General features: G+C 35.5%; 1 protein-coding gene across 6 annotated transcripts in view; it reads right to left on the bottom strand.

Moving 5' to 3' along the window:
- The window catches only part of ttn (titin), a 324,330-nt gene that overhangs the window by 195,164 nt on the left and 111,325 nt on the right, over window positions 1–17,841 (bottom strand). For all 6 annotated transcript variants that reach the window (XM_033023845.1, XM_033023846.1, XM_033023847.1 and 3 more), the window contains exons 72-98: window positions 17,532–17,810; window positions 17,125–17,412; window positions 16,592–16,870; window positions 15,689–15,970; window positions 15,306–15,584; window positions 14,864–15,142; window positions 14,448–14,726; window positions 13,815–14,102; window positions 13,298–13,576; window positions 12,781–13,062; window positions 11,777–12,055; window positions 11,370–11,648; window positions 10,004–10,282; window positions 9,587–9,874; window positions 9,038–9,316; window positions 7,304–7,585; window positions 6,931–7,209; window positions 6,394–6,672; window positions 5,962–6,240; window positions 5,562–5,849; window positions 5,102–5,380; window positions 4,393–4,674; window positions 4,012–4,290; window positions 3,624–3,902; window positions 3,228–3,506; window positions 2,837–3,124; window positions 879–1,157 (exon numbers count right to left, since the gene is read on the bottom strand). In XM_033023845.1, the coding sequence (XP_032879736.1) occupies window positions 879–1,157; window positions 2,837–3,124; window positions 3,228–3,506; window positions 3,624–3,902; window positions 4,012–4,290; window positions 4,393–4,674; window positions 5,102–5,380; window positions 5,562–5,849; window positions 5,962–6,240; window positions 6,394–6,672; window positions 6,931–7,209; window positions 7,304–7,585; window positions 9,038–9,316; window positions 9,587–9,874; window positions 10,004–10,282; window positions 11,370–11,648; window positions 11,777–12,055; window positions 12,781–13,062; window positions 13,298–13,576; window positions 13,815–14,102; window positions 14,448–14,726; window positions 14,864–15,142; window positions 15,306–15,584; window positions 15,689–15,970; window positions 16,592–16,870; window positions 17,125–17,412; window positions 17,532–17,810 (7,590 nt within the window). The remainder of the gene's footprint in view (window positions 1–878; window positions 1,158–2,836; window positions 3,125–3,227; window positions 3,507–3,623; window positions 3,903–4,011; window positions 4,291–4,392; window positions 4,675–5,101; window positions 5,381–5,561; window positions 5,850–5,961; window positions 6,241–6,393; window positions 6,673–6,930; window positions 7,210–7,303; window positions 7,586–9,037; window positions 9,317–9,586; window positions 9,875–10,003; window positions 10,283–11,369; window positions 11,649–11,776; window positions 12,056–12,780; window positions 13,063–13,297; window positions 13,577–13,814; window positions 14,103–14,447; window positions 14,727–14,863; window positions 15,143–15,305; window positions 15,585–15,688; window positions 15,971–16,591; window positions 16,871–17,124; window positions 17,413–17,531; window positions 17,811–17,841) is intronic.

Raw genomic sequence — 17,841 nt, 5'->3', positions numbered from 1 at the left:
TGAGTGATGGAATATTGTGTTGGTGGAATGGGTTGTGTTGGGGGAACGGATGAGTGGTGGAATATTGTGTTGGGGGAACGGGACGCAACTGGTCCCACTTGATCTAGTAATATATATTACTAAAACTCTCATCTTGTTTGTTATTATGTCTGTGAGTGTGTGTGTGTGTGTGTGTGTGTGTGTGTGTGTGTGTGTGTGTGTGCGTGTGTGTGTGTGTGTGTGTGTGTGTGTGTGTGTGTGTGTGTGATCCTGAAATTATGGCAAAACGGTACACGATAGCACTACACATTTTGGACCACCATGCTCATCATTGCCCTGTGGTGTTGTGTACCAAAGATTTGTTCAGATTCATGTTCTATTTTACAAGTTATTTACATTTTATCCCGTTAAAATGGTACAATTGATAGGACACTGAGTCCTGTCATTTGTAACTTTGTAATGGGCAGGGGCAGGGGCTGGGGCAGGGGAAGTGGAATTGTATTTTTAAAAGTAAAAAGTAAATGTTTTAAAGTTTAAAAAGAGGGAGGGTGAAGAAGAGGAAGGGGAGTGCTGGGGGATGAGGTGAAATGAGCCGCGCCTACACAGATGGGGGGGTATTGGTGAGTGGTGGAATATTGCGTTGGTGGAGCAAATGCATTGGGGGAACGGGTGAGTGGTGGAATATTGTATTGGGGAACAGGACCCGGGAGAGGGAGTGCTGGGGAATGAGTGGGAATCTGCCGCACCTGTGCAGTTGGGAGCGGGTGAGTGGTAGGATATTGCGTTGGTGGAACGGGTTGCGTTGGGGGAACAGGTGAGTGGTGGAATATTGCGTTGGGGGAACGGGACCCAACAGGTCTCACTTGGTCTCGTTCTTCTTTAAAACTCTATTCACAAACCTTTCACAAACAATTTTGTTGTACAAGAATCTTCACCAGCTTCGTTCCTGACTCGGCAAATGTAATCTTCGCTTTGGGAAGGTTCTACATTTAGTAGCTCAAGTATTGATATTGAGTCACTGAAAGAAATTCGACATTTTCTTCCTGTTACTAGTTCAGTGTTCCCTCTAAACCATTTTACTTTCAATGGTGCTGTCCCAGTAACAACACATGCAAATTTCACTGTTGAGCCAGGTAACACTTCCTGAGGATCAGGTTTGCTCACAAATGAGGCTGGTTCTAAAGAGGTGGAAATAAAATAAGATGTTTAAAATTAACGGGGAATTTAAAATTCAAGCATTTTGCTATAAACAAAATTACATTAATTTTTTCTTTAGGTCTAAGTCTAGAAGATTAGCATAATCAGGCCATTTGACTATCAGCATCAATGGTGCTGAAGTGAGATAGCAAAGAGCATCAAGTTCCTTGATATTATTATCACCAACAATTTACCATGATGTTGCGGGAAAGGAAGCACACTAACGCCTCTATTTCCATAGAAGAAGAAGGAAATTTGGCATATCCCCAATGACTCTTAACAACCTACAGATGTACAGGTGAAATCATCCTTTTGGGAGCCATCAGAGTTTGGTTTGGAAACAACTGTCTGAGAGAGCTAGAAATTGCAGAGAGGTGTGGATATAGCCCAACCCATCATACAAACTTGCCTCTCCCTCCTCGATTCCTTTACGCTGCTTTCTGAAAGCAGTTAACATAATCAAGGACCATTTTCACCGTAGTCAGTCCCTCCCAGTGGGCAGAAGATACAAACGCTTGAAAGCATGTACCACAAGATTCTGGTACAGCTTCTTCCTCAGTGTTATCAGATTACTGAATTGTCCTCTAATGAGCTTGGGTGTTAGGCTGATCTTCATTACGGACCTTGCATTTTTTTAATCTGCATTTTCTCAGTAACTGTAAGGCTATAATGCTTTAACACTATATTCTGCATCTTAGTATTTTTCTCTTTGTGCTACATTGCTTTTGTGTATCATAGATAGTACTCGTGTATAATATGATTTGACTGGACAGAATTCAAGCAAAGCTTTTCACTGTACATTGGTACACATGACAATAATAAACTATTAATACCAATACCAATACAGCCCCTCCAGACAAATGAACTGTAATTAGTTAAATAACTTCAAAGGGATTTACAGGAGTCGTTGCCTTAAAAAAGCAGCCAGCATCATCAGAAACCCACATCACCCTGGCCACACACTTATTTCACTCCTGCCATCGGAAAGAAGATATAGGACCTTGAAAACTTTAACATCCAGGTTCAGGAACAGCTTCTTCCCTACGGCCATCAGGCTATTAAACACTACAACCTCCAAATAAACTCTGAACTACATAGACTTGGGGGCATTGGTTTTGTCTTGTTGCACTATAATTGCACTATTATTATGTTTACAAAGTACTATGTTTACATATTCTGCTGTGCTGCTGAAAGCTGAAAGTAAGAATGTCATTGCTCTGTTGGGACATATGACAATAAAACACTCTTGACCTGTGCATTTTGGAATCTTTTGGTCTCCGTGACAGAATTCACTTCTCTCCATTCACCTCTCTTTTCTACAACTTAAAACATGTTTGATTTCTGACCTGCCTGAATTTAATGAAAAATCATCAATCCGAAACATAAACATAATTTCTCTCTCCAAAGATACATGTATTTCAATCAGTTTCTTTTTCTATTTCAGATTTCCATCATTTGCAGTTGATAGCTTTACATCAATTAGAATGTCTCCGAGACCTTTTTACTCTGTTTAGGTTCAGCACCATGCAGCATTTATAATAAGTATACTCCAATGTGTATGCATATCAAACAAAAATTATTTTGAACGCTAGAAATTATAAAGCATGACTCATACACAAAGAATATGAACAATTTGAATTGCATTAAGAATTAAACTAACCTTTTACAGTTAAAGTACCACTGCATTCATCGCTGCCTGCAGCATTGGTTGCTTTACATACATAATTGCCAGCATCTGATAATTCCAAAGTATTTATTTTCAAATCACACTTATTTTCACCGAATATCAGATTATATTTTTCTCCATGGACAATCTCATGTCCATCTTTGAACCAAGACATTGCAATTGGTGGTGATCCAGACACTTTGCATTCCATTTGGAGGGGAGAAGCCAAGATACCATCCACTTTCTTTAATTTTCTAATAAATGTTGGTGGAATTATACGGTCTGTTTAAATCACAACAATTAAGCATGATTAGATCACGATTTAAAAAAATGATTTAATAAGCAATTAAGGAAAGTGTACAAAGAGAAAAAATGGAGGCCAAACCTAGAACGCTGATTGATAATTTGCAGCTGCTGCTACCAACATTATTCTGGACTTCAAAAGTATATTCACCACCATCTAACTTCTCTGTGGACATAAGTTTTAGGCTGGCAATTCCATTAAGAAAACTAATCTTGTATTTTCTGCCAGATACCAATTCTTGTCCTTCTTTCAACCATTTCACTTTGAGCTCAGGTGTGCCTTTAACAATGCATTCCAAAGTCACCGGATCTCCTGAAGTTGCACTGACAGATTCAGTTTTTTCCACTATTGTGGCAGGTTCTGAAAGAAGTAAATTAATTTTTACAAAGTATTCTTATATTTTGGCATATAGGATAATGCTCTCAGGAATTAGCTAAATTCTAAGAACATCAAATATATTGACAGTAAACTACTGACCCAAGAATGATAATGCAGCAGAGCACTCTTGCATTCCAGCATCATTTTTGATTTGGCAAACATACATTCCAGCATGTGCTGGCTCCATTTTTGAAATATGCAAAGCCACAATGTTTTGTTCATGGCTGATAGTTATGTCTTCATCATTTTTAACTTGTTTCTTTTCTTTGAACCATGTTACTTCGATTGGTTCTGAACCTTTAACAGTAGCTTGTAATGTCACAGACTCTCCAAACACAGAAGAAATGTTTGAAAGTCTCTTCACAAATAGGGGTGGTTCTGAAGAATTAAAGCAGTATATGTTAAGTGTGCAACATAAACTTACAGAAATTATTTCCCAAAACTGGTATAGCAAAATTTAAATATAAAACATGGAAAATCTACTGACCTTTTAGATTTAATGTGCCAGTGCAATTAATACTCCCCACATCATTCTTGACCATGCACATGTATTCCCCTATGTCAGGTGACTCCACTTTAAGAATATAAAGACTTGCTACATGATTTTCATAAGTAATTTTGTACTTTTTACTTCCTCGGATTTGCCTTTTATCTTTGTACCAAGTAACTTCAAAAGGAGATGTACCACTGAATTCGCATTGCAGAATGACATCAGAGCTTTTTATTACATCCATCGTCTCAAGCATTTTATTGAAAACAGGTTGTTCTGGAAGAAGAGCATAAGTTGTATCATTTTTGTATTTATGATGAAATAGTTATTTATAACCAAGAAAGCCTTTATCATTTGTAACAGAAAATAACTACCTACCTTTGACATTTAGTGCTACACTGCAGCTGACACTTCCAGCGTCATTTTGAGCATCACAAATGTAATCACCACTGTCTTCTACACCAGTATCATTAATTTCAAGAACTGCTATAGAATTATCAAAATGTATTTTGTATTTGTCACCATCTCTGATTTCAGTATCATTCTTGAACCACGAAATTTTGATTTCAGGTGTGCCAGTCACTTTGCACTCAAAATGCACTGATTCTCCCTTCTTCAGGACTTTGGATGGTTCCAGCTTCTGGATGAAAGATGGAGGTTCTAGGAAACCAAAATACAACACATTTAGTGCTTGAGTTACAAGAAGATTATGTTTTGGAAAGTAGAATTGTGAAATGTGGAAGGAATTTGAATCATTAACACAAATCATATGAGAATGCTCCAAAAGTTTTGAAAAGGCCCATGTATATTAACTAGAATTTTACTGTATTTCATATAAAGAAAATTTAAAGAAGAGTATACATTATATTATTGAGATCACGAAGAGCACAAAAAGATAATGTAGAATTGATATGATAAAGAGAATAAGATGATTACACAATTAAACTCAAAGAACAAAAGACACTAACAAAGAATACACATAAAACGAGATTTGTACAAATTGGAAGACTTGGAATCTGAAAAGACATTAACAGCAAATAACAAACAACACTGATAATATACACCCACACAACAAAGAATTCCACACCTGTTACAAACAATTTTGCTGTACAAGAATCTGTGCCAACATCATTGGTGACGTGGCAAGTGTAATATCCCGTATTAGAATGTTTTACTGAATAAAGTTGCACAAAACTGGATGAAACTTCTGTCACAATGCAACATGTTCCATCAGGATTTAACTCTTTGTCATCCTTAAACCATTTGAAAGACAGAGGAGGTGTTCCTTTTGCATCACTCTTGAACAGCACTGTAGAGCGTGGGGGAACCTCCTGTGACATTGGTTTTGTAATAAATCTTGGTGGCTCTAAAATTCATTGAAGAAAAACATATTTGTTGCAAGAAAGAGCATAAATTTCTAAATTTTGAATTTTGAACCATTAATAAATTTAAAATAGTTATTTCAATCATAAGACATTTAAGTGTTAAAATATGACAAATCTGAAATTTTGCCAAATGTATGAGTAAAAATGCAAAGGCAGTCACACCTTTAACAGTCAGTTTGCTACGGCATTCATCAGTTCCTGCTATATTTGATACTCTGCAGGTATAAATTCCACAATCAGCGATTTCTAGTTGATTAAGTTCCAAAGATAAGGTGTTATCTTGCTGTGATAGTTTATATTTATTACTATCCATGATCTCCTTTCCATCTTTATGCCAAAGAATGGTCATTGGAGCAGAGCCAGATACTTTGCACTCCATGCTCACAGAAGAGCCTAGTGCAATGCCCAAGTCCTTCAATGTTTTTGTAAATGTTGGAGCAATCAATTGATCTGTACAATACAGAACACAACTTGTAAGCTTGAGATGCAAAAGTCAACCTAAAAGAGCAAAGTTGCTTTGATTACTGTATTCTATTTTTCACATACAAATAAAAATACTAACCTAATACAGCCAAGGAAGCTTTGCAGCTGTCAACTCCAAATTCATTCTGGACCTCAAAAGTATATTCACCACTATTCGACTTCTCTACTGAATGAATCTTTAGACTAGCCACATTATTTTCAAAGCTCAATTTACATTTTCTGCTGGATGTGAGCTCCGTTCCATCTTTAAACCATTTAACATTTAGATCTGGTGTGCCTGCCACAGTGCACTCCAAAACTGCTGGATTTTGTACAGTTATGTTGCATGATTTTGCTCTCTCAATAATTTTTGCAGGTTCTGTTAAGAGAAAATATTATGCTAATTGATTACAGTAATTTAATATTTTAATCCTGTCTTCTTTTTAACATTAGTATGATAAATAAATTTGAAGAGAAATAAAAAAAATATTTACACATCAGCCAATCATATTTGTTAATATTCCTGACCAACCTGTTACTATCAATGTGGCATAGGATTTCTCAATCCCTGCATCATTTTTGGCCTGGCAGATGTATTTCCCACCATCTTTTGCTTCAACTGCTGCAATTTTCAGCATTGCAAGATTGTTTTCAAAGGAAATAGATATATTTTCATCTTCTTTGATATCTACATTATTTTTCATCCAATTAATTGATAAAGGCTCTGAGCCTTTTACAAGACACTGAAAGCCAGTAGAATTTCCAACAAACGTTGTAACATTTTCAATCTTCTTCACAAATGATGGGGGTTCTAGTTGAAGATAAAGAGGTATACATATAATTATGAATGAAATGCTCTACCCTCTTTCCAAATTATAGTATAATGGCAAAATATGCTGCATTATGGAACTGATCATTAAAAAAGTTTAAATTAAATGTACAAGTTAGCTGCAAAAATCGCAATATGCCTCCAGTATTCCATTTTACTTGAAACTGGTGTATTCCTTTTTACTTGAAATACATTTGCTAAAAATGACAAAAGGTACACCACTACCACCATGTAACTAACCTTTTAAACTGACAATACAACTGCAGGAACAGCTTCCCACATCATTGCTTGCTGTGCATTTATATTCGCCAACAAGTGAGACATCCACCTTCAAAATATGAAGGCTACTTAAAACATTCTTTGTGATCATCTTGTATTTTTCACTTGGTGGAATCTTTTTATTGTCCTTGTACCACATTACGTCAAAGGGACCTGTACCAGCCAATTCACATTCAAGAATAACACCATTGTTTCTTATAACCTCAGCAGACTGAAGTTTCCTTCTAAAACTGGGAGGTTCTAAAATCATGATAAAGAAATCAAAATTAAAAAAACTCCTTGCTCAAAAAAGTAGCTGATGTAATTTGTTAAGAATTTGGACATTATTACAGACCTTTAATTTCAACTTCGGTGCTGCAGTTGTCACTGCCCGCTTCATTTCGTATTTCACACACGTAGTGGGCACTGTCCTCTAGAATCATGTCAATAATCTCAAGAATTGCCACAGAACCATCAAATGATATTGTATATTTGGCACTGGCAATAATTTCAGAACCATTTTTATACCAGGAAACTTTGATTTCAGGTGTTCCAGTTACAATACACTCAAAACGTGCTGAAGCACCTTCCTTCATTATTGTTGAAGAATTCAGTTTTTTAATGAAACTAGGGGGTTCTAGAAATCAAAATATTATAAATTAAAAAAAACATATACAGGATATTCTATAGTACTTGAAACCAATTAAACAATTATAAATAACTGTTTAAACAAGATTCACTGCTCAAGTTACTAATTTAAGAAAATCATGTTTTAATATCATAATTAGAGCAAACAGTATTTTGTTTTTAAATGCTATTAAGATTCCTTCAATGTTTCAGTTTAGTTTATGATCAGGTATACCGAGGTGAAAAGCTTTTGTTGTGTGCTAACCAGTCAGCAGAAAGACAATACGTGATACAATCGATCCATTTACAGTGTATAGATACATAACGGTATAACGTTCAGTGCAAGGTAAGGCTAGCAAAGTCTGATTAAGGATAGTCCGAGGGTCATCAAAGAGGTAGATAGTAGTTCAGCACTGCTCTCTGGTTGTGGCAGGATGATTCAGTTGCCTGATAACTGCTGGGTAGAAACTGTCCCTGAATCTGGAGCTGTGTGTTTTCACACTTCTATACCTTTTGCCTGATGTGAGTGGGGAGAAGAAAGAGTGGTCAGGGTGTGCAACTGATTATGCTGCTGGCTTTGCTGAGGCAGAGTGGGGTATAAATGGAGTTAATAGAAGGGAGGTTGGTTTATGTGATGGTCTGGGCTGCGTCCATAATTCGCTGCAATTTTATGGGGTCTTAGATGGAACTGTTCCCAAACCATGCTGTGATGCATCCCAATAAAATGCTTTCTATGGTTCAACAGTTGGAGTGGGGCAGTCTAGTAAAATGTCTTCAAAATTGTCATAATTGTCACTTTAGGATTGGATGGTACAATTAAATTACAGTGGACAGACCCAGGGGCCACAGTCTTCGAATAAAGGGGAGGTCATTTAAGACTGAGGTGAGAAAAAACTTTTTCACCCAGAGAGTTGTGAATTTATGGAATTCCCTGCCACAGCGGGCAGTGGAGGCCAAATCACTGGATGGATTTAAGAGATCGATTTAAGAGAGAGTTAGATAAAGCTCTAGGGGCTAGTGGAGTCAAGGGATATGGGGAGAAGGCAGGCACGGGTTATTGATGGAGGACGATCAGCCATGATCACAATGAATGGCCGTGCTGGCTCGAAGGGCCAAATGGCCTCCTCCTGCACCTATTTTCTATGTTCTATGTTGGACACTGTCTAATTTGCCAGTTTTTCAAAAATTAAACATTATATATTAGTATTCCCCAACATTGGTATGGTGCTTTGCCTTAGTTAACAGAACAAAATTGTAGTATGGCATGATATAGAATAACAAGTCTAAAAATTTCAATGCTTTAAGACTACCATACCTCATTCTCACAATGGACAGCAGTGCAATATACTGCCACTTAAGTACAGTAACCGTCAAGAAAAAGAAATTTAAACATTCAAGATGGTAAAGCAAGAAAACTGTTTTGCATATATCAAAACAGGAGAATAAAGCCATAATTGCGCACCTTTAACAAGCAGGTTTGCAGAACAGGCATCTGTACCAACATCGTTGCTAACTTGGCAGGTATAATTACCCGCATCCGATATTTTAGATGAAGGCAATTCTAGGAAATATAACGAGCCTTCATTCCAAATAGAATATGCCATACTATGCATCAATTCTCTGTCCCCTTTGAACCATTTTGTAGATATCGGTGTGCTTCCTCTTACAACACCTCTAAATTGCACTGAAGAACCAAGTACAACATCCTGGGACATTATTTTATCTGTAAAGCTTGGGGGCTCTAAAAAAATCAATAGAAAATGTTTGATTAACTCAGGGTTATATATATATATGTATAAACTGGATGAAATGTTCAGATTATCGTTAAATTTATGAATTACAGAGCCTTCAAAAGTGTAAGAATGCTAAACAAAATTTAGAATTGGCGGATTCACTTATTTAAATATTTCACTATTGCAGCTAATGACAAATGCAAACTCTTTTGTAAAGAAAGCCAATATTTGCTTTTCATATTGACGAGAAAGAAATGCGACAAAGGAATATTTCAAACCTTTTACACTTAAGACAGCACTGCATTCATCTTTTCCTGCTGAATTTGCTGCTTTGCAAGTGTAAATTCCATCATCTGAGAAGTCTAGTTCAATGATTTCTAATGAAATTATGTTCTCTTGAAATAGCATTTTGTATTTGTTACTAGCCGGTATTTCGTTGTCCTCTTTGTACCAAGTAATGCTCATTGGTATAGAACCAGAAACTTTGAATTCCATTCGCACTAAAGATCCTAAAGTACTGCTTATTTCCTTTAATTTTCTTGTTAACAATGGAGGAATTATTTGTTCTGTTCATATAAAGGGATAAATAAAAAACATTAACGTTTCTGTGTCAAATATTACAAAATCTGTGATAAATTCCAGTATTGTCTGATGTTTTATGAAAAAAAAGCTATTAACAAGAAGTAATTACTGACCTAATACAGTCATAGGAATATCGCAGCTGTTAGCTCCAAACTCATTCTGGACTTCAAAAGTATAGTCTCCACTGTCATCCATTTCAACAGACAAAAATTTTAACCTGGCTATCTTATTTGCAAAACTCAATTTATATCTTCTGTTTGACTCCAGTTGTTTTCCATTTTTGAACCACGCAACATTTAATACTGGCGTACCAGCTACGGTACATTCCAAAATTGCTGGGTTTCCTGAAGTCACTGTGAGTGGCTCCGTTTTTTCTATGATATTTGCAGGTTCTGTGGAAAAATTACATCATTTAAATTACGAGAACATTATTATTTAATCGAATTGCTTTTGTAAGCTAATAAATTTTAGCAGAGCAAGCTGTCAATAGATGGGATTCCTCACAACAAATTAGGACCAATGTAATTTTGCATTCCTGCTGAAGGTGTATCGTGTTAAATTAGATTTAGCAATCCCAGTCAAGATGCTGGCAGCATTGCACTGATTGTATAAATTTAGCCTTAACCGGATAATCAGTTATCAATCTCATTCAGAAACACACTTAGAAACATAGAAAATAGGTGCAGGAAGAGACCATTCGGCCCTTTGAGCCAGCACCGCCATTCATTGTGATCATGGCTGATCATCCCCAATCAATAACCCGTGCCTGCCTTCTCCCCATATCCCTTGATTCCACTAGCCCCTAGAGCTCTATCTAACTCTCTCTTAAATCCATCCAGTGATTTGGCCTCCACTGCCCTCTGTGGCAGGGAATTCCACAAATTTACAACTCTCTGGGTGAAAACGTTTTTTCTCACCTCAGTCTTAAATGGCTTCCCCTTTATTCTAAGACTGTGGCCCCTGGTTCTGGACTCACCCAACATTGGGAAAGTTTTTCCTGCATCTAGCTTGTCCAGTCCTTTTATAATTGTATATGTTTCTATAAGATTACCCCTCATCCTTCTAAACTTCAGTGAATACAAGCCTAGTCTTTTCAATCTTTCCTCATATGACAGTCCCGCCATCCCAGGGATCAATCTCCTGAACCTACGCTGCACTGCCTCAATCACAAGGATGTCCTTCCTCAAATTACTTGAGCAATAAGAACAAATTGCCTCTTTGATACAATGGCAGTGCTCTTTTGAAGATTTGATGATGATTGATTGGGTACCATAGAAAATTAGAAATGAAACAATATTCTACTTATGATGCTGCATCCAGTGCTAGCTGCTCAACATGGAAATGTCCCATTTCCAGTTACAACATCCCTCACTTTGTTGCGCACTATTTAAGTTTCGTTATAATAGTTTTTGTGGTAATATAAATTCCATGAAATGCGTATTATGCAGATAATACTTGTATTTATAATTTCTTACTAACCCATTACAATCAAAGTAGCAAAGCATTTTGTTGTTCCTGCATCATTCTTTGCCTGACAAATATAATTTCCATTGTGATTTTCCTCAGCATTAATGATCTGCAATGTGGCAATATTATTTTCAAAGGAAATTTTAATATTTTCATCTTCCTTGACACGTTTGTCATCTTTTTTCCAACTTGTATTTATGGGTCCTGATCCTCTTACATGACATTGAAACACAGCTGAATTTCCAGAAAATACTGTTGCATTTTCTATTGTTTGTAAGAAGGTTGGTCGCTCTAATTTGAAAAAAATATCTTGTTATATTTAAACCATGAATGAAAAAAGTCAGTATTACTTAATATGTAATTGTTAATGAAATAAATAACATGCATATCCAAGAAACTCGAATAAGGACATGACTGACCTTTCAAACTGACTGTAGAACTGCAAGAACAACTTCCCACGTCATTTTTTACAATACACTTGTATTCGCCAACATCTGAGGTATCAGATGTTAGAATGCAAAGGCTGACTAAAGAAATATCGGAGATCATTTTGTACTTTTTACTGCGACGAAGTTGTTTATTGTCCTTATACCACAAAATTTCAAAAGGACTTGTACCAGCCACCTCACATTCAAGAGTAACATCACTAGATTTAACTACCTCAGCAGGTTCAAGTTTCTTCACAAATGTAGGAGATTCTGAAGAGCAAATACGATAATATAGTTTACAAATCACAGGGGCCGAGGTTCAGGTTTACAAAATGATTCCCAACAACAACCATTGAAGCAAAAGTCTGAATGATTTTTATTTTAATGTGTTAGGGATAAGCTACAGCTATCATTCAACATGGATTAATAAAATGTAATATGCTGGTAACTTTTTGCTTCATACATTTCCACAACTTTAAAATAATATTTAGCCATATCAGTTTTTCCTCAGGTGCCCATGAATCTAATCTTCAATATAAATTAGTTAGGGAAGGGTGCGGATACGAGTGCAAGAATTGGAATTTATATCATATCAGACAACAGGAAACTAATGATGCAGATGAATAAATATTGCTAGGAAAGTAGCAACATCATCAAGAGAATTTAAACATCTTTCGATATAGGTACAGAAGAAGTGGGAGAGCTCCTTCTGCCCAAATAAAGAAAGTCTTGGTCTCCAAATGAGGGCTTTCCACTTAACCAGCAGTGTTCCAGAAATTAAATTCAGTCTTTAGGAGTCAGTTTTGGAACATTCTATTAAAATGATTAGATATAGGTTCACAAATCAATTGTCAAGCTGTTACTTTTAATGCCCATTTCAAATAGCAGAACAGTCAGTGTTTAAAATAAAGGTTCTAATTGAACAAAAAGGTGAAACATGACTGGAAAGACTTATTGACCAATCATGGACAATGAAAATGGGAATATTTACACACCTTTAACAGTGACCATAATGTCGCAAGATTCACTGCCAGCTTCATTTTGGGCTTTGCAGGAATAATTCCCAGTGTCATCCAAGTTTACATCAGCAATCTCTAAAATTGCCACCGAATCAACAAATGTCATTCTGCATTTTTCATCGATACTAATTTCACGATAATTCTTGAACCAAGCTACTTTGATTTCAGGTGTGCCAGTTACTTTACACTCAAAAATTGTTGTCTCTCCTTTTTTTAATATTGCTGTTGGATCTAACTTCTTAATAAAATATGGAGGTTCTGTTAAAAAAAAGTTATTACAAATCATGAAACATATTAAAATACAAAAAGATAACTATTCAACATAACAAACAGCTTAGATACATATAAAACAAAAAAGAATGAAAGAAGACAATGCACGGCACAAAAGGAACATTAATAATAAAAAAATCACAAAACATATTAAACACAAATACTGCACACAACATTCAAAATCATTCCACAATGGTTAAACATGTAAAGACAAATTGCACACCTTTTACAAAGAGTCTTGCTGCACAAGTGATACTGCCAACTTTGTTGCTGACTTCACAAATATAGTCTCCTGAATCAGAAACTTTGGCTGAAAACAACTCAAGTAAACTTGTTGAGCTTTCATTTAAAATGAAACAATCAGCTCCGGACATCAATTCCCTGCCATCCTTCAGCCATTTAATAGTTACTGGAGCAGTTCCTGTGACAACACTTCTAAAATGCACTGTAGAACCAGGTAAGCTTTCCTGCGACATAGGTTTTTCTATAAAGCTTGGAGGCTCTGAAAGTCAGGTGGAAAAAATACAATTGGTTCCCAAGAGTACATTGTTTATACTATATTGTACATTAAAAAAAATAAAAAGTTACTAATAAAATAAGAAATTACAATAATTTGCAATCAAATTTTAAGCTCTAAATATAGTAGCTTTCCTTAGAGTAAGAGGCAAAAATCAAAAAAATTAAGTGTATAAATACAAAAAAGATATAAATTAAGCTGGAAGCAAATTCATCTTTCAAACCTGTTATATTTAAGAAAGCACTGCATTCATCACTTCCCACTGAATTGGTTGCTTTGCAAATATAAGTTCCATGATCTGAAATCTCTAGTTGATTCACTTCCAAAGTTGTTGTGTTATCTTGAGATAATATTTTGTATTTCTCATTAGTTGTTATTAAAATGTGTTCTTTATACCATGAGAAGCTCATTGGAAGGGAACCAGAAGCTTTGCATTCCATTTGTATGAAAGACCCTAAAACACTGTTCATTTTGCGTGATTTTCGTTTAAACAATGGGGGAATTAGTTGATCTGTCCAAGGTAAAATGATAAAAGCATAGCCAATCAATTCATACAGCAAATATTAAAATTAATCAAAATCTATAATGCTTTTTAAAGTTTTAAGAATTATCATGTGTATTGATATATTGATATGATATATATAGTGACTACTGAAAGCCAAAATTAATTTCAAATTTCTCACAGCAGTTGCTCTTAGATATCCCATCATCACTAATTTCCAATTGGAAAGTTATAACATTATCTTTATATAAATTTGTGTTTTATGCAATTGCAATTTCCTTATTTAATAACCATTATTTTAAATGCATTAGTTATGTAGATTAGCTGACTTCCAATTGTAAATAAAATACTAACCTAATACTGTCAATGAAGCTTTACAGCTGCTCATTCCAAACTGATTCTTGACTTCAAAAGTATATTCAGCAGTGTCATCATTAGACACAGAAGAAATCTTTATGCTGACCACATTATTCTCAAAGCTGATTCTGTGTTTTCGACAAGACACCATTTCGTTACCATCTTTAAAACATTTAACATTTAGTTCTGGTGTACCAGTTACAGCACATTCCAGGTTTGCTGTATTTCCTGCCGTCACACTGATTGACTGTGCTTGTTCTGTGATTTTTGCTGGTTCTATGAGAATAAAAATCTCTTTTATATGTCATTCGCATTAATTTCATTTTGGTCAATGCATGGCAAAATACCTGCATTGAATTATAATGAGAAAAATGAAATGCAGGGAAATAACAAGCTATTAATTGTCCACTGACCTGCTACCAACAATGTGGCAAAACACTTCTCAGTTCCTGCGTCATTCTTGACCTGGCACGTGTACTTTCCAGCATGAGTTTCTCCAACAGCATTTATTTGAAGAGTAGCAATATTATTCTCAAAAGACAAAGTAATATTACCATCTTCTTCGATAACATCTTTATCTTTCATCCAAGTTAAATAAATAGGCTTTGAGCCTTTTACTTGACTGTGAAATACAACTGAATTGCCTGATACTGATGTTATATTTTCAATCTTCTTTATAAATCCTGGGGGTTCTAGTTAAAAATAAATAATAACATGACTAAATGGAGTTATATCACCTTTTCATGACAGTTTACAAATAGTTCAGCATTGAATTTCCAAATAAATAATTAAATGATTCTGCCATCATCATACACTTCAGAAGGAAATATTTTCTGATGGACTTGTAAAACTGACCTTTCAAACTGACTGTAGAACTGCAGGAACAACATCCCACATCATTTTGTACGATGCACTTGTATTCACCAACATCTGTGGTATCAGAATTTAGAACGCAAACACTAATTAAAGAACCATCAGAGATCATTTTGTATTTTTTACTGCGTCGAATTTGTTTATTGTCTTTATACCACATAACTTCAAAGGGAGCTGTACCAGCCACCTCACATTCAAGAGAAATATCACTGGATTTAACTATCTCAGTGGATTGAAGTTTTCGTCTAAAGCTTGGTGGTTCTAAAAAGTAATCACAATAAAAAACATCTTAATGAATCAAGATACTATCAGTATCCCTGAACAAGAAAGTAAAGAATTTATAGTCTCAATGAATTATTACAGACCTTTAACTTCAACTTCAGTGCTGCAGCTCTCACTACCAGCTTCATTTTGTGCCTCACAGATGTAGCACGCACTGTCGTCCAGAATCACATCAATAATCTCAAGAACTGCCACAGCATCATCAAATGTCATCATAAACTTTTCACTGGCCATAATTTCATCGCCATTTTTGTACCACGTAACTTTAATGTTAGGTGTGCCCCTTAAACTGCACTCAAAATGTGCTGAGACTCCTTTTTTTAGGACGGTTGGCGATTGCAGCTTTTTAATGAAGCTTGGAGGTTCTAAAAGCCAAAATATTATATATTTCAACATACATTTATATGGTAATCAAAACCAACGAATGTGTATGCATAAATAGTTGGCCACAAAACACTAATCAAATTCTCCAAACCTACTCAAATTGAGCCCCCTCTTAAATCAGGGAAACAATATTCCCTTTTTCATGTTCCCCATAACTGCATCCAGTAAAATTGTTTATTACTCAGTCATGTGATGTGAGACCAGGCTATAAGAATCCTTAAAATCTCCATCATTGTCCTTAATTTCACTGAGGAAAATTCTCCTTTTTGTTTCCTGAAGCAAGACAGAATTCTCCACCACTAAATCGTGCTTTATCTTGCAGTTCATGGGGAAACTCCAGGACTTCCAAAAGCACTGAGTCGGACAATCAACTGACATTTGAATGCCACAAGGCCACCAAGCCCACTTCGTTCTTGCAAGTATGCATTTCTTTGGCAATATCCAGTCAGCCATCAGGAAGATAAAATGATGTTGTTGAATGTACGAGGTAACAAACACAGTCAAGAAAACAAAATAATGTAACTAAATTTTCAAGGTAACAAAGCAAAAAAAAAACTATTTATACAACTCACAACAGAGTATAAAAAGCCAGAATTGCGCACCTTTAACAAGGAGATTTGCAGAACAGTCATCTGTACCAACTTCGTTGCTAACTTGGCAGGTGTAGCTACCCGCATCAGATATTTTGGCTGAGAGCAATTCTAGAAAGTATGTCGAGCCTTCATTCCAAATAGAATATGCCACACCATGCATCAATTCTCTGTCCCCTTTGAACCATTTTGTGGATAGTGGTGTGCTTCCTTTCACAACACCCCTAAATTGTACCGTAGAACCGAGTATAACTTCTTGAGATATTATTTTATCTATAAAGCTTGGGGGTTCTAAAAATCAATTAAAAAAGATTCAATTAACTCAGATTCAAATTTATACTAGAAAAAATGATCAGATTAAATTTAACTTTCCAAATAAGATGCACTAATATATTCTTTAAAAGTTTAAGTGTTCTTAAAATAAAGATAGATGGTTAATTCATTTATTTAACTACTTCAGTACTTTGTCAAACTACATATAGAAACTCTTTGTAAAGAATGTATTTACATTTGAGAAAGGCATGTAGGAAAGCAACTATTCAAACCTTTTATACTTAAGACAGCACTGCATTCATCCTTTCCTGCTGAATTTGCTACTTTGCAAACGTAAATTCCACCATCTGAAAAGTCTAGTTCATTGATTTCTAATGAGATTGTGTTCTCTTGAAATAGCATCTTGTATTTGTTACTAGCTGATATTTCTTTGTCCTCTTTACACCAAGTTATATTCATTGGAATAGAACCAGAAACTTTGCTTTCCATTCGCACAAAATACCCTAAAGTACTGCCCACGTCCTTTAATTTTCTTGTAAACAACGGAGGAATTATTTGTTCTGCTCAACATAAAGAAACAAAATGATAAAAAAAACAATGATGTACTTCTAACTTTGTAATACACTATGGCAATCAAAAGATATAAGAGACAAAACATCAACACAATTTGCATACTGACCTATCACAGTCAAAGAAATACTACATTTGTTGGCTCCAAACTCATTCTGGACTTCAAAAGTATAGTCTCCACTGTCGTTTATGTCAACAGCCAACATTTTTAGACAGGCCACCTTATTCACAAAACTCAATCTATATCTTCTGTTTGTTTCTAGCTGCTTTCCGTTTTTGAACCATGCAACATTTAATACTGGTGTTCCAGCTACTGTACATTCCAGAATAGCTGGATTTCCTGAAGTTACTGTGAGAGGCTCAGTTTTTTCTGTGATATTTGCAGGTTCTGTGGGAAAAATATATTATTTACATCAAAA

The sequence above is a fragment of the Amblyraja radiata genome, chromosome 7, assembly GCF_010909765.2.
Source record: "Amblyraja radiata isolate CabotCenter1 chromosome 7, sAmbRad1.1.pri, whole genome shotgun sequence".
Classification (NCBI taxonomy): domain Eukaryota; kingdom Metazoa; phylum Chordata; class Chondrichthyes; order Rajiformes; family Rajidae; genus Amblyraja; species Amblyraja radiata.
This window is presented reverse-complemented; position numbering and strand designations above follow the sequence as displayed.